The sequence below is a fragment of the Theileria orientalis genome, chromosome 2 (genome assembly GCF_000740895.1).
Source record: "Theileria orientalis strain Shintoku DNA, chromosome 2, complete genome".
NCBI lineage: Eukaryota > Apicomplexa > Aconoidasida > Piroplasmida > Theileriidae > Theileria > Theileria orientalis.
The window spans coordinates 1597010-1622129 of record NC_025261.1 but is presented as its reverse complement, the minus strand read 5'-3'; the positions used below and the strand labels follow the sequence as shown (position 1 = coordinate 1622129).

The window sequence follows — 25120 nt, the reverse complement described above, 5'->3', positions numbered from 1 at the left end:
ACTTTTTTGTTAATGATTTACACATTTGCTCTGGGGCTTTTGCCTAATCGGCGGTATCCAACGGCTACCAGCTGGTTCATTTAAAGCCTGCTTTCCCCTGCTTGGCACAGCATCGCGGTCCCTACCTGCTTATGCTTCCTTTGTTCTAATTTTTGCTCCTCTTGGCCCTTTCTTGACGCTACTCTCGCTTCAAATGGTTCCTACGACACACGTGCTCTCCGCACACTTCTAGGTCTAGTTTTCCGTATATAGCTGCACATCGCGTATATTAGTGCTTAAACACATTACTGCGCTCGTTTTTTTAAAAATTGTTCACTGACATGTGGCCGAAGTCCACTTCCAGGTTGTCCAGCTGCGACACCAGTTCGCTCAGGTTTTTTTCCCTGGATTCCTTTGCGCCGCCTTCCGGCTCTTCGCTGTTTTCGCCGTTCGCGGCCTTCGCGTCTCCTTCCGACTTCAATTCCTCCCTGCTGATGCGCTCTGATGCCGCCTCGCTTGTGAAGCTCCTTGCGCTCTCCAGGGCTTCGCCGCTCACCGAGACTCCGCTTCTGCTGCCCTCCCTACTTCCGAAAACGCACGCGTTTGTGGCCACACTTGCGCTGTTGGCGTCGTTTGAGCCGAAGGAGCCTGCGCTGCCGAGCCCCGTGCCAATGTCGTTCCCGGCGCCTCCCGGCCCTTGACCTGCCACTGCCGGGCACACTCCTGAGCTCACTCCAGCACCCAGTCCAGCACCCACTCCTGAGCCCAGTCCTTCGTCCATGTAGCTGAAAGACGTTGGCGAGTTGATGAAGTTGTTTATCAGCTCGTCTTCGTCTTCGAACAGCTGTTCGTCGTCGTCCGAGTCTTCCTTCGCGTCCGAGTCCTCCTTGTCCGCCGAGTTAAGGGAGATGAAGTTGAATATGTCGTCCAGGTTCTCCTTGACGTCGTCCTTTTTCGAGGCTGAGCTCGATGTCGACGGGCCAGCGACGCCGGCGATGCCGCTGCCTACGTGGCCACTCCTGTTGGCGTGTGCTCCTGGGCCTCCTGCGACGCTACTAGTGCCATCTGCCCCCGTTGCGCTGTCCGTATCGAACGGGTTGAAAAAGTCAAAGTCGTCCTTGGGCGCCGACGCTGACGAGTCTCCGAACTCCATCAGGTTGTCGATCCTCCTGTTCACTGTGGCTGCGTTGTCGCCTGTCCTTCCCGCCATGCCGCCCATACCCATCAGTGCACCTGAGGTTCCGCCGAACACTCCAGCTCCCACTCTATTGTTACTGGACTCTCCGTCTACGGTGCTTGGGTGTCTACTGCTGACTCCCGTTCCCAAATTGCTTCGTGTGGTTCCTAAGGTGTCCACTCCTTGTGCTGGTGCCGTGTTCCCTGCTGCTGCGTCCGTGTTACACAGCATCAGCAGCGAGTCGTTTAGCCTCAGTATCTTGTCCAGCAGCTGGCTGTAGTGGTCGCTCAGGTTCGACTTACTCGACAGCACTTCTATTGTTCCCAGCAGCTTCCGTCTCACCTCCTGTATGTACTCTTCGTCGTAGTTATTGTTGTTTATGTTCTGCAGGAGCTGATCCAACTCTCTGACGTCAATTTCCATTGGTCCTCGTAGGTTTATTGCCATTACTCTGATTCCCATCGGTCCTTGTGCGTTATCAACGTTTGCGGCATTAAATGATGAGAACGTGTACGACTTATTGATCTGCTCCTTATCTTCAGGGTTGATCGTCGGGAACTTGATTCCCTTGATTCTCATGTCCTTGTATCCGTCGTAGAAGACCACGTACTCTCCCTGTTCGAAGAGGAAGACTTCGTAGTAGAGCTGCACCATGTACATGATCTTCGACTTGAAGATGTGTATTCTAATGTCCGTCGACACTCCCGGGTGCACATAGCTCGATTTTCCTAAACAAGCATTAGCACTATGACATTGTGCGTTACAGAACACTGTTGGTGGGCCCAATGCATTATTTATACATTTCCAACCATAAACAGCATGGTATGTTTACAAATACGTAGTTGTTTTCCAACTACCATGGTGAATAACAACCAACTAACAGCTTCCTAATTGACTAACATCTTCCTAATTGACTAACATGTTCCTAATTGACTAGCAACTGCCTTATTAACTAACTACTCCTTAAAAGACTAACAGCTTCCTAATTGACTAACATCTTCCTAATTAACTAACAGCTGTCTTATTAGGCAGTCAACTGTGAAATACTTCCTAAATACCTAGGTATGTAGTGGCATAGGGCTAAACCGTACCTAGAAACTTGGTGATCCTCTTCTTCACTCCTGAGGTGATCGAGTGCTTCAGGTTTGTTGCGAAGAGCAGCTTGCGCAACGTCTTCATCAGACTCTTCGTGAACAGGCCCAGGAAGTACCCGCCCATGTCGTTCATGCACTGCTGAATCAGCTCCAGGGACAGGATCACCTCCTCCGGCTTCTTCGTCGTCCTCATTCTCCACGTTGCAAACTTGACCACGAATATGCAGCAGTCCCTCCTCCCCTTGATGTACGTCAGGATTTTTTCTGTGAGCACCTTGTTGATGAGTGAGAACTTGTTGATCGACTCCTGCGTCGGGGCTCCGAAGCGGTCCTTTTCGATCCTGATTTCCACCAACAAGTCTGAGTGCGTCAGACACCTTTCTATCACCGCCACGAGCTCTCTGTGGTTCTTTATCAGGTCGTTCGTCGTTGCAATTCTGTCGGCGATGCATCTCAGCGTGTATGCTCTGTTGTCCACTACGTTTGTGTTCGAGCTTGGCCCTTGGCTGGGATGACTTTGCGGGTGGCTCGCCGTTCCATACCCTCTTGTGGTTGTCGAACCACCATACTCGTTGGCTCCGTAGTTGCCACTCACGTTTGATACGTGACTCTGGCTATTGCCTGACGAGTTTATCACGTACACTTCTCTGCTGCTACAGCTGTACTTTTTGTTCCCTGCTGAGGTCGAGTATATGTTCTGCGTGTTATAGTTCCTGTTTGTGCTACTGCTGCTATTTCCTGTCACTGAGTTCGATAGGTTTATCAGTTTATTTGTCAAATTTTTGGCGCAATTTAGGCCAACTGCTTTAATTTGTTTCAGGTTAATGTTGCTCTTTTTCCTTCCGTAGTCGCTGCTGTAGTCGCTACTCATGGATCTGTTGTAGTAGTTCTGGTTACTACTTGTGCTACACGTGTTTCCGCTAACGTTAAAGGTTGTGTTCGTCCCGTTGCCTGCTCTGTTGGTCGTCGTGCCGTATCCTGGGCTATACTCATCACTATATATACTAGAAGATTTAGAGTTAAAATTTGTCGATTGATTTGTATTATTATTTGCCGATCTGTTATTCTGGTTCAGTCCAAATTCGTCCAAGTTTCTCGACATTACACGGCGATACGAATTTTCATCCATTTTTCTTTATATTTCGTTTTATATGGCTATGAAGTGCAATTTTATTATATCCTGTTTGCTATATTTCTGTTTAAACTTCCTATTTATACTAGTTTAGGCGGGAACATTTACTTTTATCTATTACCTCAAATATAAGTTAAAACCACACATGCATTGAGATGGATGTATTCTATTGACATAAAACTGGCCCAAATTAAAATAAAATATCAATAAAAGGAAGGCCCTTTGGGTTAATTGAGAATAAATCAGGATGTAAATCTAACAAGTCCAATCCCAATAAATTTTAAACAGATCAAATTCTTCAATTTTGCTAGAATTACTACAAAGTATATTATCGGAATATTCCTGAAAAAATCAATTTAAAATGAGCTCTAAGGCCCTATTATTACTTTTTATGTTACACCAGATTGTTGTGTAAACGTTTATGTTATTAATTTTTTCCTGAATTAAATCTTCCTAATACACATTGAAATAGATTAATTTAAATTATATGATGTTTTTAGTAGAATTTTTAATTTTTAAAAAATATGTTTAAACCTATTTTGAAATGGATAGTTCCACTAAGCATTTGCTAGATCAGCTAATTAATAAGGTTGAACACAACCATAACAGTCAAGTAATAATTATATTATTCTTTATCAGTTGTTTTAATTCTATTAAGCATAATTTGACCTAAAATAACAGTTATTTGGGTGGCATCCTTTACTATTCCACGGCACATTAACAACGTCATCCACCGTTTGAATTAATATGTAGGTTGATTCGATTGAGCCCCTGCCACCTTTCTTATTTGGAAGTTACGATGAACCAAGTGGTAACATTTTACAGCTATTTTCCCTAATATATAACCAGTAACAGATTCACGAAGAAGAAACTAATATGTTGATTAGATGAGGCCGTAACCGACGAATTGCAAGAAATATTAAAAGGATCGCTGAGCGAATTGACATTTAAAAACATTTGCCACCCACACATTAACCCGGAGGACCACATCACACTCAATTCCTTAAACGAAAAGTCCGACAAGAAGAAGCGAAAGAAAAAGGAGACTCCGAAGGAGCGGGAACTAATTAACGGAAAGGAGGACATAAAGAATTTGTTGTACAGCCACTTCCCCAAGTACCTAAATAGCACGTTTCGCTTTAAAATCGGGGAGCTGGCGTACCTGAAATGGCACGATGAATTGTGTCTAGTGATCGTCAACTACGCATCACAAAAGTTGTTGGTGTCATCAGGTATCTTTTAGAGAAAGATAGGCCATGAGATAGTGGCATACATACGTAATTAATGGAGCATGAATAGTAGTAGATAATTAGTGCCGTACAAATAGTTTACAGTTATAACGCTTTCGTAGATAACGATTTTGATGAAAACAGTGAAAATGACCAGGATAAAAACGGACCGATGGCACAGGTAATTATATTTAATAAAAGATTAATGATTAGATGGAAAGAAGAAACGTATGGCTGTATGATATAAACGAGGACTTATTTTTGGATAGCGATAACCATAATTTATACTCAAAAGTGAACCAAATTAAGCCGATAAACTTACAAGTGACTGACTACAATTACTCGTTCTCGCCAGTTACAAGCTTGAACGCTAAGGATAAGAGCGTGTTAAGGTAAGGTGATAAGAGTACAGTTTAGGAACGATAGAGAGTGACTGAAAAAGTAGACAAGTGTTAATGGACTTCCGTAGGTACTATTTCATACCAATGTATTACGTGTGCTTCCCCGGATACAAAAAGAGGTGCTCGAAGGTGTTCAGGTTCTGGGTGCAGGAAAAGGACCTCATTAAGTTCAAATCGATTAAGTTCGCAACCTCAGGCTCGGTCTCAACGAAGAGTAACACAATTAACGTGAGCATTAACATTAATTTAACTGACTTAAACGCCACTGGCTCCGGGAGTAAGTCAGCGAGCGTAGTGTCGGCACCCTCAAGTATGACCAGTAAGTCGTCAACCAGCAAAAGTAAAAGCAAGGATTCTGGCGGAAGCTCAAAGAGTAAAAAGGTAAAAAAGGACAGTAAGGACTCCAGGGATTCGAAGGACTCAAAGGACTCGAAAGAGTCGAAGGACGGCAAGGAATCCAAGGACTCTAAAGAGACAAAAGAATCTAAGGAGTCCAAGGACTCCAAAGACAAACAGTTGAAAGAATATGACGTATGCGAAAATAGCGCAGACGAGAAGGGTGAAAAGAAGGAGGAAAAGAGCGAAGAGCAGACGAAAAAGGGGGAGATAAGCGTGATCAAGGTCAAGGTGAAGGGCGACAAGCAGTGGAACAAGCGCACAATCACGAACGTGAACGAGTACGTGTACGACGTGATACACAACATATACAATCGGGACCTCATATCAGGGAAGTACATCACGAGTAAGCGAGATTCATTGCTAGGTAGACCGACGGCGACGACGTCCTAATGCTTATGTAGACGCAGACTTCTTCTCAAACGCCACGCCCTGGGCGGTGCCGATGAAGATAAAGAAGATCGTGGTCAAGGAGCACAAGAAGGTCATCTCAAACTGCATCAACGTGAAGCTCAAGTTCAAGTACCGCAAGTCGATCTTCTGCCTGATACAGAACTTCAAGTACCTGCTGCTCATCATCGCCAAGTACAACAACCTGAGCACGTTCGGGGGCTCAGACGGGAAGGCGAAGGAGGACGCGGACAGGAAGAACGACCCGAAGGCTGCGGAGAAGGATGCGAAGTGCCCGCTCTCGCAGATGAAGATCCCGAGTCTGGCCTCGCTGCGCTTCCTCGAGACGTGCGCGAGCGGCGGCTCTGCCAGGTTCACGGATAACTACCTGAACAACTTCTACTGGCTCGACCTGCTGCTCGAGTGGATCGACGCGCACTTCATGAACTCCTGCTGCTACTCGAGGTGGGAGTACGGGCAGATCAACTCGGTGCGGAAGTTGTACAACAAGCCGCTGACGAGACTGCTGTGTAAGTTCTTCTGTAGGCCTATAACGGTGCTAGTTATAGTAGTTAGGGTAGTTAGGGCGTTTGAGTGGAGTTACTGACCACTGACTTTAGGCTTCGAGTACCTGTGCCGCGTGCTCTCCTTCGACGTCTTCTACGTGAACTTCCTGTCGAGGATTAAGAAGAACGACCGCCTCTACACGTCCTACCTGCCGATAATCCAGCTCCTGCTGTATTACATGGCCTTCGTGGCGGACGAGTACACCAACTCGGGGCTCTACGGAATCAAGACAGTTAAATGATACTTGGAATCTATATTCGTGTTTATACATCAAGTGCGTATATACATTGAGGATTGCGCAGTCGCCTGACTGAAAAGTAATTATTTGTGTTTGGAGGACGGTACGAATATTTTTAATGGGGAAGCCCATCCAAAGAAAATATTATTTGCCGCACTCAGTCATCAAATACACTAGAATAATTTCGTAATCTTCGCAAAAATGGCGAATCTGGCGCTGTTATAGGAGATGTTTCAAATGTGTACTGGGTTCGGTGCAATTTGTAAAGCAGTAGATACAGCGGACCACATCTTCGGATACTCAAGTAGAAAGATCGAAAAGCATTTAACAGACTAAAGCAAAATTCAGCGTATTATTTTAAGTGTGTTTTTTGGAGAAACTGGTCTGCTATTGGAAGCACAGGAGTTAACAGTGTTGGACTGCTGTGGCCTCTTTTTTTAAACTCACAGTCTAATGTGTACAATTTCAAACGGCTATTTACCACTGGACATTTACCACTAATTTTCTCACCTAGTTCGTTTCTCATTGGCTCTTTTACCCACAGTTGAGTACGGAAGGACAAAATCGTCACTGCAACTATCATAAAATAAGGTTCTGAGTCAACTCCGGACACTCGGGGACTCTCTTATATTTTTTTGTTATCTAAATCTTGGGAATTTGAGACATTTGCTGTTTTTTTCTGTGACGATGCATGTTCAGTACACCTTTGAAGTACGCGATTAACCTTTGATAATGCACAAGTTTGTACTCACAGTTTATTTACACACATCGCAACGTATTAAAATTGATTTTTATTTTCTTTAAACACGTTGAGGGTCGACTGAACTAACATTTCTTGTTTTCTCACGGACATCGTACTACACTCATTGTAGGCTCTAAAAAATTGTAACTTTTTAACTTCGACCGTAACTTTTATTTATCACGGTCCCAAATTATTTTTTGTACATTATTTCGGCTAGAATCTGCTGTTATTTTCTACACATTGACGGTTTCGTCTAGTTTTATGTCGCGGTTAAGCGTATTCTATTAAAAAAGATTAGAATCAGCACTTAACGCTTTTATCATCTAACGCAGTTTCTTTCAATACATCCAGAGCTTTTTCTGTGCACAAGGTGTGTAAATATCTGTAGGAACTTCAGTAAAAGTCACTGATACACTGTCGGCGAAAGCTCTCACAATTTCAGCATCAACCACAGTATCCTGTTTAAAACAATAGTAGTTAGGGCCTAAAATTAAGGTACCGAGACCAAATTATTAAAATAGTAACTTCAATATCAACATAATAGTAACTAGTAAGAACTAGTATATATAATTCGAACTTAGTTAAAGCAACCTACAAAAATAGTAGTGGTATCAACTCACAAATAGTATTGGTACCAAAATAGTAATATTACCTGGAATAGCAATCACAGTAGCGACTGTGCAACAGAATCACAAAAACTGTGGCTCTACACTGTAAGCATCTGGAGCAAGGTACCCACTGTTCAAACGCAGTAACCATCAATACCAGGTGTTCTAGTAACAAAGCGGTATTAGTAGCATAAACCTAGCGGATAACAAGAATCAGTAGCAAAGACTTTCGTCAAAGCCCAGAAGGGAACTTAATAACACACTATTGACATCAGCAACATCGACCTGGACTTAACAAACATGTCTGGACTGGGCCTCATCAAGTGCTCGAGCATGGAGGAGTGCTCTCCCAAGGAGAGCTACTTTATCAAGAAGAATCACAGCACGAACGACGTGCCGAGTTTGCACTTGAACCGGAACTTAAAGGGCAACTTAAACAAGACTGCCTATCAGCCCTTCATTCCGGGCTACCCCAAAATCAACAACCTGCACATCAGCGGCCCTAGCAACGGTTCTGGCGCTGGCGTCTCCGGTGGTGGTCGGGAGTTCGGCAGACTCGACTTGGGGAAGACTCTGAACCATATCGAATTCAGTCCTTGGCGGCCTTTCCTCGGGAACTCTCTGGATCACAATTACTTTAACAAGCACGGCAGCCACAACCTCAAGGGCAGCTATAAGGACGGTGTTCATGTTACCGGCAACAGCAATGGCGGAGAGAAAGGGCTCAATGGCGTTGCCAATTCTGGCTCTTACAGGGACAACTCTGCTGCTGAGCATGCTAATGGCGAGTCTAAGGCTCCCAGGGCATCCAAGTCCGAGTCTGAGCACGTGTGCCTTTCCGGGAAGGACCTGGAGGAGTTCCGCACTCGGCAGTGCCCTCTTTACGCCAAGGGCATGTGTCTGAACTCCAGCAAGTGCAGCCTCAGTCACTCTGAGACCTGGCCCCGCAGGAACCCTATTCTTTTCAAGTACGACTACAAGCTCTGCCCCAACATTCAATTTTCTCGTCACGACAACAAGATGCAGTTGCACGGCAAGTGCAGCTTTGGGCGCCGGTGTCGCTTCAGTCACTCTAAGGAGGAGCAGCTGTACCATCCTGAGCTGTACAAGACTCGCTACTGCCTCAACTTCCCCAACTGCAAGGGCTATTACTGTCCATTTGCTCACTCCAAGGAGGAGCTTAGGAACTTTCAACCCTCAGGCAACGGCTCCGGCAACCAAAGTGCCCCGAACGGCAGCCTCAACAACACCATTACAATAAACGGCAACGGCAATAACAATGGCAGACCTGATGGCGGCAATGGGAACAGTAGACTTGATGGCGGCAGTAACACTAACAACGGAAACGGTAACAGCAACAGCCACAACCAGAACAACCACACCAACATTAGCAACGGCGGTGGTGGCCTCGTCATCGGTGGCGACTTAAAGGGCCCTGTAAACTCTCCCTCCAATGGCACCGTCAGTGCCGTGCGAGTGAAGCACAGAGCCCAGAGGGACAACGCCGGCGCCCTCAGGGGCAACGACATGGGCGTCACCTCCTACCATGTAATCGAGGGGGAAAACTCCCTCTTCAGGCTCCAGAGCCACAACGAGGATCTCAACACAACCGGTGGCCCTGACGCGAACAGGGACTCTGACAACTCCCTCAGGCTCCGCGATGAGTGGAACGGCAACTACCGTGGAAGGGACGAGTGGACCCCCGGCCTCAAGGGCAAGAACGACGACGTTCTCAGCAACACCACCAGCGCCTATAGCAACTACAACGTTGAGGACCTTGACATCGACCTTTCTTCGACCTACGACGCTCTCAGCTATAACAGCCACAACGCACCGGAAGCCTACAAGAACTACAACTATAACACTTCCGAGGCCTTCAAGAACCATACTGGCCAAAAGCTGTTGAATGAGGACCTCGACCGTCAGCTTAATCATGGGCTCGAGGACAAGCAGCGCAGCCCTCGCGCCCCGGGCGACGTCCTCTGCTCCCCTAGCGCCAACGTCGCCGGTGAGGACCTCGGTTTCGACAAGCAGGACGAAGATGACTACAACTGGTTCGAGTCTCTCATAAAGAACGGCCTCCACTCTCTCGAGGACACTCCTCAGACCGGCTCCAAGGGCTGGATGGGCGACGACGACCTGCACGACGTTTTCAACGACCTGCGCGACTGCGCCGTCGACAACAACTGCCCCTTTTGCTCCGGCAAGGGCGATTACAAGTTTGCAGACTCCGAGAAGATGTTAAAGCTCTCCGAAGACTTGTTCAAGCCCTGGTCCGGTGCGTAGTCTTCCCCTAACTCTCCAACATGGCAGCCGCCTTCTAGCAATCATCTTTCAAATCAGTCAAGAGACCTAGTAGCCCTTTTCAAACATTTGTGCAAAGTTCGGGCGAAAAGCAGTATCCCATTAATCTTGATTCAAGTTTAAAGTATTTACCATTGATGGTTCCAAATTATGTAACCCTAGGCCCTTATAGCGCCAAGGCCTGTAAAATATTTTAAATCCTGATAATTTAATATATTTACGTTATATGTTATTACGTTTTCCGTGTTATGGGCGGATTTTAACTTCAAACAACTACATGTGTACACACGATAAAAAAAAGATTTTAAAGTTACGTTGAGTGCCAAACAAAGTGATAAAACACATTAACATTTATTTCCAAATCCATTTCTTTTAAGAATCAAGGAAAAATGAGTGGAATTTCCTAATTTTAAGTGTGAGTAGTGAACTCCCTAACAGCCCCCTGATGTGTAACTGTGTAAAAAATTTTGTTAAATTCTAAAATGTCGTTTGTATAATTAGTAGCACACCCCGATGAGATGTTGAAATACATCTTGAATGGCCTAATTAGGACATTCGGGAGAGACTTGGTTGAGCAATGGATACCACTGGATCACGTATGTGTAACTTCAGTAGGGAATCCAGAAATACACTTGGCAGATATCGCCATACCGGAAATCGTGTTTCAAAACTACTCTTCACCCTTTGCGCTAGTTAGCTCAAACATTAGGCGAATTGTAGTAAAATGTGACTGGTCGGCCTTTTTCAGAAGTAACAAGAGGGGAAAAATTAAAATAGACGTCGACGGAGTCGATTTAGTGGTTAGAACGAAGAGACTTGACGAGTTTGATCCGGATCTATGTAAAAAATTGCTATTGGCAAAGAAAAAAAGGTATTTGGACAAGTGGATTAAGTACTCGAAGCTGGGCGCCAACGCCGACAAAGCTGCAAAAATCGTAAATTGTTTATCGATTAGGGTTAAAAATGTCAAAGTAACCTTCGTGGACGATGTAATATATAAAAACCCGTTCTCAATAGTAATTAGAGCTGACCTGGTGACTGGAGGAGGCGTCGACTCTAAGAATCCGAACATGAACGACCTTGAGAGAAAGGGTTTTTTGAAGGGCCTCCTTACAAATCTCCTGTTTAAAACGAGGGGCGTACAGATAGAATACAACAGCTACGAGACTCATTATAGTAACTATAGCCCGAACTATTCAGATGACCTTGACACTGACGTCGGCACGGATAATCAGGAGAGCGACTCTTGTGAATCTTTTGACAGTTCGGAAAGTGGACCGAGTCAGTACAGACGTTCATACAGCGGTCATTGGGACCAAGACGCCCTGTCGTCAAGCAGTTCTAACTTCAGCGACGAGTTGTTCGAGTCGGACTTCTCCGAGAAGGAAGAGCTGGAGAACAGGGATCTGTACGATTTTTTGGAAGTGAAGAGGAGCAACTTCTGCACATTTTGTTCAAGTTGTATGCCCCCGGAAAAAATATCGAAGAACAAGATAAAGCCGGATTCAATAAAGTATCTGAACATACTGAACACGCCGCATAAGAGGTTTAAGCTGACCACTAAGGAGGGGATATTTGTGGGCATATCGGTGAAGATATGGAACTTCAACTCGCTGTTCTTCGTAGACAAAATCGCATACGAGCCGATGCAGAAAATAAAGCTGTATCTGTGTGGAAGCGACCCCGAGTACGCGAAGCAGGAGCATTACGGCTACCTCTTCGACGGGTCAGTCAAGTACTCGAAGCTGAAGCTCAATTTTTCGAGCGAATTTGTGCACACGCTGCACGACTTCATAAGGTACGTCCGCATCCTCTCCTCGTTTAAGAAGGGAGCGACGAACGACCTTTGCAAGGTACCGAGTGTGCAGAGCAGTGTAAAATATTGTAACCTGTTAAAAAAGTTGAAACTGTTCAAACTATCGAAAGAAGATCAGGATTTTTTTGACGCATACGAACGGGAAACTCCGTTAGGAGTTCTGATAAGACTGAGAAGTTCCCTTTCCAAAAAGAGGAAAAAAATAATTAAAAGTGACGTAAGCATAAACAAAAGTAGCAAGTATGAGAACAAAACTAAGGGCCTTAGGGAGGCAAAGAGTAAAACAACAAAAACAAATGAAAAAAAAATAGATGAAAAAACAAATCTGAGTGATGTAGAAGACGCGGAGCAGGACTCTGGAATAAAAATTGAACGTTTGTTCCAAGACGAGGACGAGTACGAAGATGAGTATAACGAGCAGTTCATAAGGAATTTTGTAAACATCCAGGCGGACGAGTACGAGTCTAACTTTTTTACGAGCAATTACTTCGAATATATGAATGCAAGTACTAGCGATGCAGCTACTTATGGCGCTGCTGCCGGAGCCGGGAGTAGCGCTAGTGGAGCTACCGTTGGCAATGGCGGCGTCAATGCTAGCGATCCCAGCGGTGCGAGAGCATACGAAGCAATCAGGATGGCACTGGGAGGGCCGAACGCTAGCAGCAACGACGACCACTGGTTCCTGGGAACCATGAGCTTTGGAATCGTAGCGCCGAACCTGAGAGTGGATCTGATACCGACCTCGAAGATCCTGAACAGCTTCAATGAAGCGAACAGGAGAAAGGGGACCAGGAGGAAGATGCTCGACTGCATAATAGCCGATGTGTCGAACTTCTACTTCAACATCGTGCAAATGTCGGACAGGAGGGCCTCCATCAAAATATTCCTGGCGCGCGCAATGTGCAGGTACGCGAAGGTGGAGTGCCAGGCGAAGAAGCGCACGTTCTCGTGTGACCTGGTGCTGGGCGTCGTGCACAATGAGATGCTGGTTGCAGCTCCAACTAAAATGATGGAGGACTATGAGGGCTACCTCAGGGACTACGGCAACGAAGACGTGGACGAGTTCAGCCTGGAGGACTCTAGGAAAATAGATAAGCATTCGCTGATCAGCATACTGATAGAGAGCTACGGTAACTACGTGAAGAAGAACGTGATTAACATGTGCTCGTACTTCCTAATAGCAAACCCGGCCCTGGAACTGTACAAATCAGTGGAGCACGGCCTGGTGACGAGGACGTTGAACGAGCTGCTGAGTTTTGAACTGTTCCTGCACCGCACGTTCACGAATAACCACAGGAACCAGTACAGGATTAAGACGACCGACAGAGGATACCCGTTTAAGAACGTCACGCAGTACTCGAAAGAGGACATGAAGATGATAAACAAGTTCATTGGAAAGTTGGACGAGAAGTTGAAGTACGTGATAACGGTGACGAGGCAGAGAATGTGCATGAAAAACAGGAACATGGTGAGGTTCACGGGAAAGGAGATGAAGATGTATAGCTTCTTTGCAAGGTTCGCGAAGAAGAGGACGAGAGTGGACGCAAAGGACATGTACGAACAGAACGAGCAGTCGCTGTTGAAATGGCCATACCAAAAGGTAATGGACGACATCGTGCAAAGTGGTAAGGAGGCCAGAAGGAGAAGAACAGTGATGGTGATGGCCAGTAGTAGTAGTAACACTGGTAACAGTCGAAGTGCGAAATTGAATGCGGACACTACCGCGAACAGTATCAGCAATGGGAGAGTCAACAATGACGTGGTTGTGTCATTTGAGGAAGAGGTGAAAGAACTAGGCGTGGATGTTGAGAAGATTAACCACTGGGGAGACGTGGACTGGTTTTACAATGCACGATCAGTGCCGTTCTGCATAGAGTCTCTGGATCTGGGCTTCAACAACTGCATAGAAGTGTCAATGAAGGGCCTGGACGTGCTGGTGGATAGTTACCTGAGTTCGAAAAAACTGACCTTTAACGATGTTGAGGTATCGATGAACAACATTTACGACATGAATGACCATTTTAACGCCTTTGAAAGTGCCCCTGCCAACAGGTCAACTGATAGAGCAGGCACCAAATCGCATAATAGGCAGCCTACTGCATTCGGTGCCACCGCTGTTACTAGTAGTAAGGATAGTTTTGCCCATACCAGTGGTGCCACCAATCGTAAGAATAATTTTATTTATACAAGTGGCAGAAAACCGGCAAAAGACTGTAGAAATGACAGTAAAACGAATCTGCTTAGTGTGGAACTGTTTTCATTCCAGTTGATTAAGAACAGTGGAGTATTCCTGATTTCCCTGGAAAACGTTGAACTGTGCTCGAATTTGGTGGTATTGGCGCCATTTCACCAATTTGCAAATGAGTTTGCAAGGTCAGGAAACAACGTGAAGAACATGGTGGACGCAGTGAGAGACGGGACCTGCTTCCCAAATTTCTACGCATATTTTAACTTTAAACCTGACTACTCGCGCAAGATAAGGAGTGCGCTGGAAGAGTTTGAGTACGACAGCATGATTAAAGTCGGAATGCACGTGGAGATGGAGGCACGCGTGTATAACATGGTATCGTGCTACTGCACGCCGATATATGAGCCTGAGTTGATAAGGTTCCACGGAGACTACGAAAACAAGGCGCTGGTCTCAGTTCGCGATCTGAAGGTTTTTTTCCTGAGGCACGACAGGAGCACGACCGGTGAGGGAGGAATAGTCTCAGTGTCCACGAACGATCACACGCTGCTGTACTCGCTGGTGTTCCACAAGCTGAGTCTACAGTTTTTGACGGGCAGCAAGGAGAAAATAAAGTTGAACCTGAAGGGAGCAAATTTGCTAAGTCACACGCAGGCTGACTCGGAAGCAGGTGAAGACGATGCGTTTGAAGTACCACACGAGGAGAGCCCAAACTCGTACGACGAGGAGTCGTATGATGACAGTAACACCACTTATAGTTATACGATGAGTGGCGATAGCAGTTCCAGCAGTGTCAGTTTTGACAGCGGTATCAGCAGTACCACGAGTAACGCCTTCAACGTGAACACCAGTAACATTCTCAAGGGCAATAACGGTAACAACTACACCAACGGAAGCAAAAACTACAACTACTTGATCAACAGAGGTAACTACGAAGTGCTGTTTGGATGCACCATGAATGACTTGAAGAGTAATAAAATCACGACGAGGAGAGTACAGCACGGGCAGGTGCTGGCTCAGGTGGAAAAGGTGAAAGGGAACACCGAGGTTAAACTGGAGTTGAGGAGTTTGAACCTCAAGTACAACAAGGATTTTGTTGACTACTGTTTCCAGCAGTTTTTCTTTTTCAACAATTTGATTCAGAGCATAGCGAGTGGAACCCCCGGTGTTAGCACTGGTACCGGCGTTGGCACCAACAACAGTCTCAATACGAGTAGAAATAACAGTCTCAATACGAGTAGAAATAACAGCCTCAATACCTTTAGAAATAACAGCCTCAATACGAGTATCAGTATCGCCTCCAACTACATCAGTGGCAACACAGTTAACAATAATAACAGTGGCAGCACAACGAGTGACACAAGGAGTAGCACTGAAGATAGTGCATCGTCCGAGGGTGCCTACCAAGACGAAAGCAGGGGTGCTAAAACTGGACATTCAAGCGGTTCCGTTAAAGTGTACGTTAGCAGTCTGAACACATTTGTGTACCTGGATAGTTTTGGAGTAGTCTTTGACGTATTTTGTGAACTCACAAAGAAAAATAATAGTTTGTCATTAAAAGTAGCAAGGCTCTCAACGGGGTTGTTGTGGTCTAACTATAAAAGATTTTTGACACTTTCGCTGATGGATTTGCAGCTGAGGCTTGACGACTGTAACGTGTTTAAGAAGGACTACGAAGAGTCAGAATACTCGGATTGCCTAATGGATTTGAGGCACGTGAACAACAGAGTAGTGTTACAGGTATCGCAATTTGCGCTGTGGTACCACTACAATAACTCGTACAAAGCGTACAGCCCACAAACGGAACTGAATAAGTTTAGAAGCGTTTCATCAATCGGTCGTAAGTACAGGGACTTGAAGGAAGTGTTTCATGAGTTATCACTTCTGTTCAATGAATACTGGTTCAGTCACGTGACGTGGTGTTTGCTTCCAACATGTTCAGACGACGACGTGCTGATACCGATATTTTCTACGAAGGTGTCCTCATACTCGAGGTTGAAGCCAATAATGAACAGGAGCTACGTGAAGAGTTACATGAAAATGGTAAACTACACTTCGAGTGCCACTGCCAGGGCTGATGCCAACTCTATCGGTGATGACGGCAATGTTAACGCTGTTAGTGGCAATGGTGTCAGTCATGGTAGCGGTAACATTGATGTTAATGGAAATGATAGCGTTAACCTCGATGGTAATGGTGGCGGAGTTGACAAAGATAGTGGTAGTGTCGGAGGTAAGGAAAACGAAGATGACCTGATTGACGAGTTCTTGAATGGAATCGAAGTCGTGGAAAAGTTTGATAGTTTGCAAGTGGACACTAATTTGATACTACACAGATTCAACTCAGTGCTCACAACCAAGGGGTCGGTGGAAGTCGGAGAATTTCTGTTCAACTTTGACATGAGCGTGATGAAGGAGGCGAAGCAATACGCGTCAGAAGTGCAAGAGGTGTTAAGCAACTTTAAGAGCCAAGTTAGTTCGTTCAAGAGTATGTGGAGAGGAGCTGATAACGTCGTTAGAAGTGATGCTGCCACTGCCGTCGCCGGTACATTAGGCTATGGCCGCAATGATAGCATCGGTGGTAACAGTGTTAACATTGATACTAAAGCTAATGTGGCCACTAACAACATGGATGCGGATGAAGCTGACCACTACGACGATGATGAAACCAACGAAGGGGAATATCGAGACGATGTTTACGACTGCGCCCACAAGAAAGGGTTCCTTTGCAATGTGGATTTTAGTTTGAAAGGCAGTGCCAGTTGTCTGTTCTCAGATTATTCACTCACAGTTCCATGTTGGTACCTGCCGGATGTATCAGAAAGGTACAAAAGGCTGCGATTCAGAATACTGAAGGCGTATCCGCAGAATAAGGTCATGGTTAACTTCGGGTACAGCTTCAACGTGCTGCTTCAGAGTAACCTGGACGAGGATTTTCTGTATAAGCTGTCGAAGCACATGGACGACAATGTGGGCGGAAGCATAACAGGGGAGGGCTTTCAGGCAGAAGATAACCAAGTGGAGCTGCTGTACGAGCAGTACTACATGTTTAACGGAACGCTGATACTGACGGTGTCGAACTGCAGTTTCAACCTGGATCTGTACGCGAAACACCCGTACAACCTGGCTACAGGTGTGTATGCACAGGGCGGTAACGGGGGTGCGCGTCAAGCCAACGTGTACCACCCTAGGCTAAGTAGTATAAACGTGTTTGAAGAGCCGCTGGACGAGTACGAGCTCGTTAAGATATTCAACTTGACACTCTGTAAAAAGGCACACTTCGTGAAGAACGAAGATAGGCTGCTGCTGAAGCTGCTGGTCGAAAAGTTGCAGATACTCGACTACTTTGGGAAGTACATGATTAACAACGTGCATGAAGTGAGGTCGAGAGCTGCTCAGTCCTACTACGTGCCTGAGGAGCTTCTCTCAAAGCAGAAGGAGCAGATAGTGCTGAGTCTATCGAAGAGCGCCAGCAGTAAGCAGGTCAATGTGGTAATTGACAACACGCTTGTGGAATTGCACCCGGACTTCATTAACCTGGGCATAGCGATTGTCATGAGTCAGTTCGGCAGCAGTATTCAGAAGCGTGGAGTCAACAAGGCAAGTAGTAAGGCGAGCTACGGCAACAACGTTCCCGGTAGTGGTATTGGCAACAGTGGTAATCGTAACACGAGCAACATCACTACTGGCACGGGTAAAACTGACACTAAGAACACCGCTGCCAATACTAGCAGTGGAGCTGACGCCATTGGAAGCCTGAAGCTTAGTCTGACCCTGAACATGTTTGAAATATGGATATACCCGAGCATCGATTTCTACACGAGGACCAAGAAGGTGGCGAGGGAGAGTACGGAGCAGAGAGTTAGAGCCATTCCAAGGATATTTATGACTGCGGAGTCGTCAAGATTCGCAAACCACGACTCCGAGGGTGCCAGTGCGGGGGGAGATGATACGTCTACACGCAGGGTCAGTTCAGGGTCAAACTACCATGACGACAGAATGCACGTGTTCTGCATACTCTTTAGTGGGACAGTTTCGAACAACAAGTACTGTAGATGCCACGTAAAGTACCTATCAACGACGCTTGGAGCAGTTCTGCTATTGGAAAGCAACGCCAAGGTCCTCGTGGATCAGAATGACGCACTAATAATATCCAGGATGAATGACCCATGCAATCGGTTTCTGTTTGAAATGAAGGACCTGTCAATTAAATTTAAAATAGGTATTGATTATATAGAGTGGTTACACAGTTAGATATGACTATTAGTTAAATACGGGACGTAGCAATCGCTGCTAGATAGTCAGAAACGTAGATACTATTGACACACACAATGTAGATGCGGGAAATGTGATGATACAATCTCAGCTGGAGAACATTAAAGTGTGTAATTCAATAGAGGACATCGCACGTATATATTACCTTAAGGACTACTTCTATCCCGAGAGGATAAATGACTTGATCCAGTGCATGAAGAAGCCAGAGAGAGAGCACGACCATGAAGACCAAGAGGCACATGAATACGAATATAAAAGTTTGGACGATATATTTAGGAGTCTAGGAGTAGTGAACACTCAGAAAAGTGATAACGTAGATGGGTTTGTCGCTAGCTTGGAAGACATGGGCAGTGTAGCCGGCAGTAGGGGCAACATAGGTGGTCTTGATGGCAGTAACAGTGGAATGTATTTTGAAACCAGAGGTGGAGCTGACAGTGATATTATCGGAGTTAGAACAGCTAAAAGCAGGATGAGTGTCAGTGACGATAGAAAAGGAAGTGGTAACAGTGAGACAGGGTCTAAAGAGGATGGCGATAAAGAAAAGATAAAAAAGGCGTTTAAAGCGTTAGATAGACTGTATTACCTGGGAAGAAGGAAGATATCAGTGAGCGTCGAAGTGTCGAAGTTGCAGCTGATCATCCTGACGAACCCGGAGCCGATGATACTGGGCGTGCTGGTCAACGAGGTAAACTTCGAAGTCTCGTTTAAGTCGCAGCAGCTTAACACGAGCTCAGTGTTCTCGCTGTCACTCCTGTTCGAAGTGGCGTTGCTGAACAACAAGTTCGGAGTTATCGACGCGCTGATGCAGCCGACGCCCTTTGGACTGGAGTTGGTAGCGAACGGAGCGGTGGACGAGGAGGATGAGAAGAACATAGACAGTAACGTGTTAGCGATCAGGCTGGAGCTGGGAGCGGCGACAGTGGACTTCAGCAACAACATGAGCAGGCTGATGAACTACCTGATAACCACGCTGAAGAGAATAAAGGAAATCGAGAAGACGGTCGAGCTTAACAGAATCACAGTGTACAACGAGCTGGAGTACGACATATGCGTATTCAGCGGAAACGTAAAGAGGGACCTGGACTACTTCGTGGTGCCAAACAACGCGAGCGTGAAGCTGTTCACGAAGGAGTTCGCACTGCTTATCAAAAACGAGGAAAACCAGTTCTCAAACTGCGAAAACCTGCTCGGATACATCGATAACAACCTGCTCTACGGGAACACGAACAATGTGAAGGACTTCATCAACCTGCACAACTACACGAACAACAATAAGATCGGCGCAGCAAACAAGAGGACGTCGAACGTGAACATCAAGTTGAACGACGCGAGGAATAACTACATATACCTGGGCAGGTTTGAAGGAAGTGAAAGCATACTGAAGCTGCCGAGCGTGGGAGAAGTGGTACTGGTGGAAAAGGTGAGCGACAAGGTGGTGGTCTCGACGAACGTAAAGATAGAAAACCTGACTGACATAACGCTGGTGATAAGGTGCAGGAACTACTACGGAGTTAAGAGGAGGAGCAGACTCCTGCCGGCAATAAAGGAGAAGATGGGCGAGTTTAGCGGGAGTCTGAACGACACGGAGGGAACGAGTGAACTGGTGCTCGAAAAGTTCACGAGCGTAGGAATACCGATATCGTGGTACACGAACAAGTTCACGCCGCTCATAACGTACGCGGATAACGCGGCACTAAATAGAAGCTGCGGCAATGGAGCGTCGAACAGTTGCCTTAACAGCAGTAACTACAGGCGAACGAACAGCAGTTACGCAAACGGCACAGTGGATAGCACGAAGGGCACCTACAGCACGGAAATGTACAACACGGACACGGACGTCACGGAGTTTATTGAGGACCTGATACAGTTTGAGCTGCTGAAAAACCTGCTGAACAACCCCTCCTTTTCGAAGACGAACAACAGCTACTACGGCGCGCACGACGAGGAGAGGAAGGAGGAGTACCTGCTGAGGTTTAAGAACGGGCTCTGCTTTAAGACGACGCTGACGAGCACAGTGCTGAACGACATCGACGAGGTGGACTGCGTCAAGTACGTGATCACGATAGAGCCGACTCTGCAAATATGCAACAAGCTGCCCTTCGACCTCGTAGTGTACTTCTCCTCAGTTAAGCAGAACGCAAGTCTGGACTTCAAGGAGACGAACGTGGAGCTGAAGGAGCGCGCGTTGGACTTTCTGGTCTACGACAAGGTGGACAGCATGTCGGTGGTGGAGAACAGGGGGGCGGTTAAGCTGCTGAGGCCGAACCAGTCCTGGGGGATACCAGTGCACAGCACGAAGTTCTACGTAAAGTTGCACATGAAGGGAGTGGCTCTGGTTAACGCCAGCAGTGCCAGCGAATTTGATGCCAACGTAGTCAGCGATGTTAACGTCGGCACTACCGCTGGCCCTGGTCGCAGCAGCAGTAGAATGGGCGTCGCTACCACTGGTGCCAGGAGCATGAGTCAGATGGGCAGTCGAACGATGGATACCACGAGATTCGGCGCTGTGGGAGGAAGTAAGAAGATGGACGGAGTCAGTTTTGAGCCAAAAGTTGACGTGGTGGACGGCTACGGTGATGCGCCAGGGGCGCTGAGGGGAGAAAAGTATAGTGTAGTGGAGTACATGAGTCAATTCGGAAACGTGAGTCAAATGAATGAAAGGCACCTGGTGTACCAAAGCGACCTCTTAGAAATAAACTTGCCGAACACAGTCGACCTGGTGGCGACGAAGTGCCTGAAGTACACATCGGGTCCAATACATGAGACCACGTTTAAGCACCTTGAGCCGCTGCTGTCGAGGGGAGTTTACAGCAGGAATAAGGAGGCGTTCTACGAACTGGTGAGGAACAGCTTCGTCAACATAAGGCTGGAAAGAGATAAGATCAGCGTCTTCTGGCCGTACGTGTTCGAGAACTTCACTGACAACTTCATAAGTCTCAACGGAAACCTGATTCCGCCGCACTTTAGGTACTTCTCAACAAACAGGCAGGCGACGAACGCGAGTCTGAGAGCATACGTTAGGCACGAGAGTGGGCAGTACGTGCCGACCAAGGAGGTGAGTAAGTTGGACTTCACGTCGACGACGGCAACGAGGCCCCCAATCAACCTGGAAGTGCAGACTTCGTCCAAGGAAGGCAAGAGAAGGAGCGCGTTGAAGGACGGCACCAGATTGGTAAAACATTACGCCGACGCGACTGAAGAAAGTGGCACTGTGGAGAACGAAGGGGGCGACGCGTTAGAAAAAAGTGACTTAATGAATGAGCAAGGTGCAAAAGTAGGTAGAAGAGGGATAGAAACGAGGAGGGGCATTGTTTCATTCGGGAAGCAGGAGAAGTTTGAGTGGGATTCGAATGATTCCGCTGGATATGGAAGATACGAGGGCATTGTTGAGGATGGCCACGAGGTTGGCAGTGCTGCAGAAAATGATAAGGGCACGAGTGCCCATATAGCTGGAAATGGCACTGGTATGGGATTAGAATGCGTGAGTCTTGGATGCACAGTGAGGGCGCTGAACATATCGGCGCACCCGACCAGAGTAGTAGCCTTCCACAGCTACTACAAGTTCATAAATGGAATGAAAAACGATTTGATCGTTGAGCATTCAAGTTACGGAAGAACAGTGGTAGGGCCGAATGAGGAAGTGGACGTCAACACGACGCTGAAGACGATCAGGATGCTTATAGTTTCCAGCGGTACCACCAGTGACGGTACCTTTAAAGTGAATGGATCGGCGAAAACAACGCGAGGGGAAAACGCTAAAGTCAGTGCGTGTACGATATCGTTGACGCCGCCTAAAATACCGTTCAATATGCAAATCAGAGCGAAACCGGTGAGCAAAGAGTCCACAAAGGGCGACGAAGAACAGCTCATACTGGACATAAGCGTAGTAGAAGGGAAGTTCGAACAGGGGTTGCCGTGCCATTTTAACGGGCTGTACATCATAGTGTCAGAAGCAAAAGATACGACGTATCAGCTGTTGAACCTGACGAGGGCAGACCTGTACGTAGTGGACCCGAACTTCCTGCCGGAGAACAGTCAGTGCGAGAGCAGTAAGAAATCGGAAGGGAAGAAGGGAGACGCTAGTAAGCGTCTGGAGGAAGTAAGGAGGATGGAGATACTGGAGAGCGATAACACGATGGTGCTGAGTAGGTTGAGGCTGACGCCGCACGTGCTGTTCAACAACAACGACAGGAGAGTGGCGTTTAAGGCCAGCGAGGACTCGGACTGGATGATCTACAACATCGACACGCTGAAGAACGTTCACACCTACAAGACGTCGAAGCTCGGAAAGAGCTATTGGAGGGACTCGGAGAGCACGACTAGCGCCAGTAACTGTGACAGCAGCAGTAGTTCGAGTATTACGATTATGGACGATAGCAGCAGTTGCAATAGCAGCATCCTGGGCAGTGGCGAGACGATGGGTGCTAATGGCTCTGCCACTACTGCTAATCCTGTTGGTGCCAATACCTCCAGAACTGCTGGTGCCAATACAACTAATACCACAACTAATACCAGCAGTACAACAAATACGTCCGTCAAGTTTAAGGAAAGACTTGAGATATTCGTCAGCTGCATTATGAAGAAGAACGGCACGCGAGTTATTTGCTTCGTGGACAACTACATCCTGCTCTGCAAGCTGATTGAAAGAGTGGACCTGGTGCAGATGAATAGAATCACGAGTGTGTGGTCGAAGATCGTCTTCACGTTCGCGACGCCGAGAATCACGACGACGATGTCGAGCAAGAAGAAGCTGGTGCTGGCGGCGCACCTGAACAGCCTGCAGTTCAACCTCGTGCTCACAAACAACTTCCACCTGGCGAACCTGAGCAACGTGAACGGGGCAACGAGCGCGAAGAGCACCAAGTTCACGCTGAGCGGCAGCAACGACTGGATCATGGACCTGACGCTGACGATCAACGGCTGCCACATCGACCACTTCGTGCAGGGCTTCATACCCGTGATACTGAAGACGCTCACCAACAGGCACTCGGTGCAGGAGTCTTTCCTGGTCTTCAAGACGACGTGCACCATCTTCTCAAAGTCGATTCAGACGTTTGACAACGTCTACTTTAAGCTGAGTCCGATCAGCATGAACGTGGAGATGCGGGTGATTGAGCAGATAGTGGACTACTTCGAGAGCATATCGGCAGACAACCTGAACACGGCATATAAGGCCAAGAGCGGGAGCATGTCTAGCACAAGCATGTCAAGGACGGGGAGTAGAAGGGGTGTAACTGATGTCAGAGTGGGCACGACTGGTGGTGATAAGGATAACAGGGCACTGGGTGTTGGTGGTAGACATGGTGAGGCCACGGCGTCAGGCCGCAGCGATACGGATGGCGATCGCCCTGTCAGTGCTGGTTATGATACGGTTGTGAAGATATCTACTAACAAGTTAGGCACCGTTGGCCATGGCACAAGTGGAGGGGACGCCTATTTCAGGGGTCACAGTGGTCTGAGAGTGGCCAGAGCCGAAGCAGCTAGGAAACAAGCCGGCGGGCCTGTCGCCTCAGTCGTCAAGTTGAACAAGAGCGATAAGATGACCAAAAAGTACTTCAAGAGGCTGACAATTGAGCCCATCACAGTGGTACTGGCAATCAGGACCTCGGACGTGCGCCTCACGAGGCAGGGCCTGCAGATTCTGGACGCGCTGCCAGTGGACACGCCCTCGGTCTGCGTGCACTTCTTCTCGGAGAAGATTTACCAGAACGTGTGCAGCTTCGAGGAGCTTTTCAGCATTCTGAAAAACTCGTACTTCAAGCAGCTGGTGAGGCAGTCGCTGCCCACGGCATGGCTCTCGAACTCGCTCGCGCTGCTCTACGGCGTGATCAAGGGCTTCCTGTACCTGGTCACGCAGCCGTTCAGCTGCTGCAAGAAGTTTAAGAACACCTTCGAGGGCTTCCTCATCGGAATCAACAACGGCATCAAGTACTTTGTGCTCTTCGTCGTCGGGGGACTCGCGCAGTCTGTGGGACACCTGCTCAACATTTTCTACAAGCTCATGGGCAGGGGCAGGGCGAAGCCGATTGGCATTCTCGACGGACTCTGGTTCGGCTTAAACAGCGTCTTCCTCGACATGTTCTACAACCCGTGGCGAAGGCTCTTCTCCGAGTTCTACATTGGCACTGGCGTCAGGAGGGGCTTTAGGAACGCCTACAACGTCGTCAAGTGCCTCGCCAGCCCCCTGACTGCCCTCGTCAACCTTCTCGTGAACATCGTCGAGGGCCTGTCGAACGTGCTTCTGGGCGACTTTGAGCAGTTTACTCACCTCTACGAGACTGACCAGCTGAGCAGCATTGCTTCGACTGGCGAGCGTCTGAAGGTTGACCCCGGCGACGACAAGAAGCGTGGCGAGCTGCTGCGCAAGATGAAGACGGTCGGCCGTCTGTTCTAACTCCCCTTACGTTCTTCTTCTTTTTCGATTTTGTGTTTATCGTCTTCTTCGCGTTGATTTCTAATCACTCACTTTTGTAGTTTATTTTTAACGTTTGTTTTTGTTGTTTTACTTTTATTAGAGTTTAATGTCACAAAATATACACTACTCATTATATACTACTATGTATATTCTTTTACTGTACCCAGTGGTA

At 47.2% G+C, this 25120-nt stretch overlaps 6 protein-coding genes across 6 annotated transcripts; 3 read left to right on the top strand and 3 right to left on the bottom strand.

The window, feature by feature from the left end:
* Positions 1 to 80: 80 nt before the first annotated feature.
* On the bottom strand, positions 81 to 1735 carry TOT_020000767 (conserved hypothetical protein; the record flags this gene model as incomplete). The annotated part of the gene is made up of 2 exons (XM_009692518.1): positions 81 to 200; positions 317 to 1735. The coding sequence occupies 2 exons, from the start codon at positions 1733 to 1735 to the stop codon at positions 81 to 83; spliced, it is 1539 nt and encodes a 512-aa protein (XP_009690813.1).
* Positions 1736 to 2236: 501 nt separating this feature from the next.
* TOT_020000766 (uncharacterized protein) lies at positions 2237 to 3379 on the bottom strand (the record flags this gene model as incomplete). Its single annotated transcript, XM_009692517.1, has 2 exons — positions 2237 to 3101; positions 3240 to 3379. The coding sequence occupies 2 exons, from the start codon at positions 3377 to 3379 to the stop codon at positions 2237 to 2239; spliced, it is 1005 nt and encodes a 334-aa protein (XP_009690812.1).
* Positions 3380 to 3926: 547 nt separating this feature from the next.
* On the top strand, positions 3927 to 6939 carry TOT_020000765 (conserved hypothetical protein; the record flags this gene model as incomplete). Its single annotated transcript, XM_009692516.1, has 9 exons — positions 3927 to 3990; positions 4270 to 4614; positions 4734 to 4792; positions 4825 to 5003; positions 5081 to 5240; positions 5487 to 5754; positions 5813 to 6340; positions 6419 to 6597; positions 6829 to 6939. 9 exons carry the CDS (start codon positions 3927 to 3929, stop codon positions 6937 to 6939), a joined length of 1893 nt encoding a protein of 630 aa, XP_009690811.1.
* A 16-nt stretch (positions 6940 to 6955) lies between these two features.
* TOT_020000764 (hypothetical protein) lies at positions 6956 to 8104 on the bottom strand (the record flags this gene model as incomplete). The annotated part of the gene is made up of 5 exons (XM_009692515.1): positions 6956 to 7225; positions 7412 to 7478; positions 7583 to 7626; positions 7738 to 7829; positions 8014 to 8104. 5 exons carry the CDS (start codon positions 8102 to 8104, stop codon positions 6956 to 6958), a joined length of 564 nt encoding a protein of 187 aa, XP_009690810.1.
* Positions 8105 to 8253: 149 nt separating this feature from the next.
* TOT_020000763 (uncharacterized protein) lies at positions 8254 to 10239 on the top strand (the record flags this gene model as incomplete). Its single annotated transcript, XM_009692514.1, has 1 exon — positions 8254 to 10239. One exon carries the CDS (start codon positions 8254 to 8256, stop codon positions 10237 to 10239), a length of 1986 nt encoding a protein of 661 aa, XP_009690809.1.
* Positions 10240 to 10775: 536 nt separating this feature from the next.
* On the top strand, positions 10776 to 24927 carry TOT_020000762 (conserved hypothetical protein; the record flags this gene model as incomplete). Its single annotated transcript, XM_009692513.1, has 14 exons — positions 10776 to 11505; positions 11578 to 12579; positions 12700 to 14944; positions 15185 to 16304; positions 16524 to 18157; positions 18224 to 18480; positions 18572 to 20043; positions 20083 to 20316; positions 20491 to 20658; positions 20704 to 21807; positions 21937 to 22234; positions 22295 to 22582; positions 22634 to 22808; positions 23052 to 24927. 14 exons carry the CDS (start codon positions 10776 to 10778, stop codon positions 24925 to 24927), a joined length of 12603 nt encoding a protein of 4200 aa, XP_009690808.1.
* Positions 24928 to 25120: the final 193 nt, after the last annotated feature.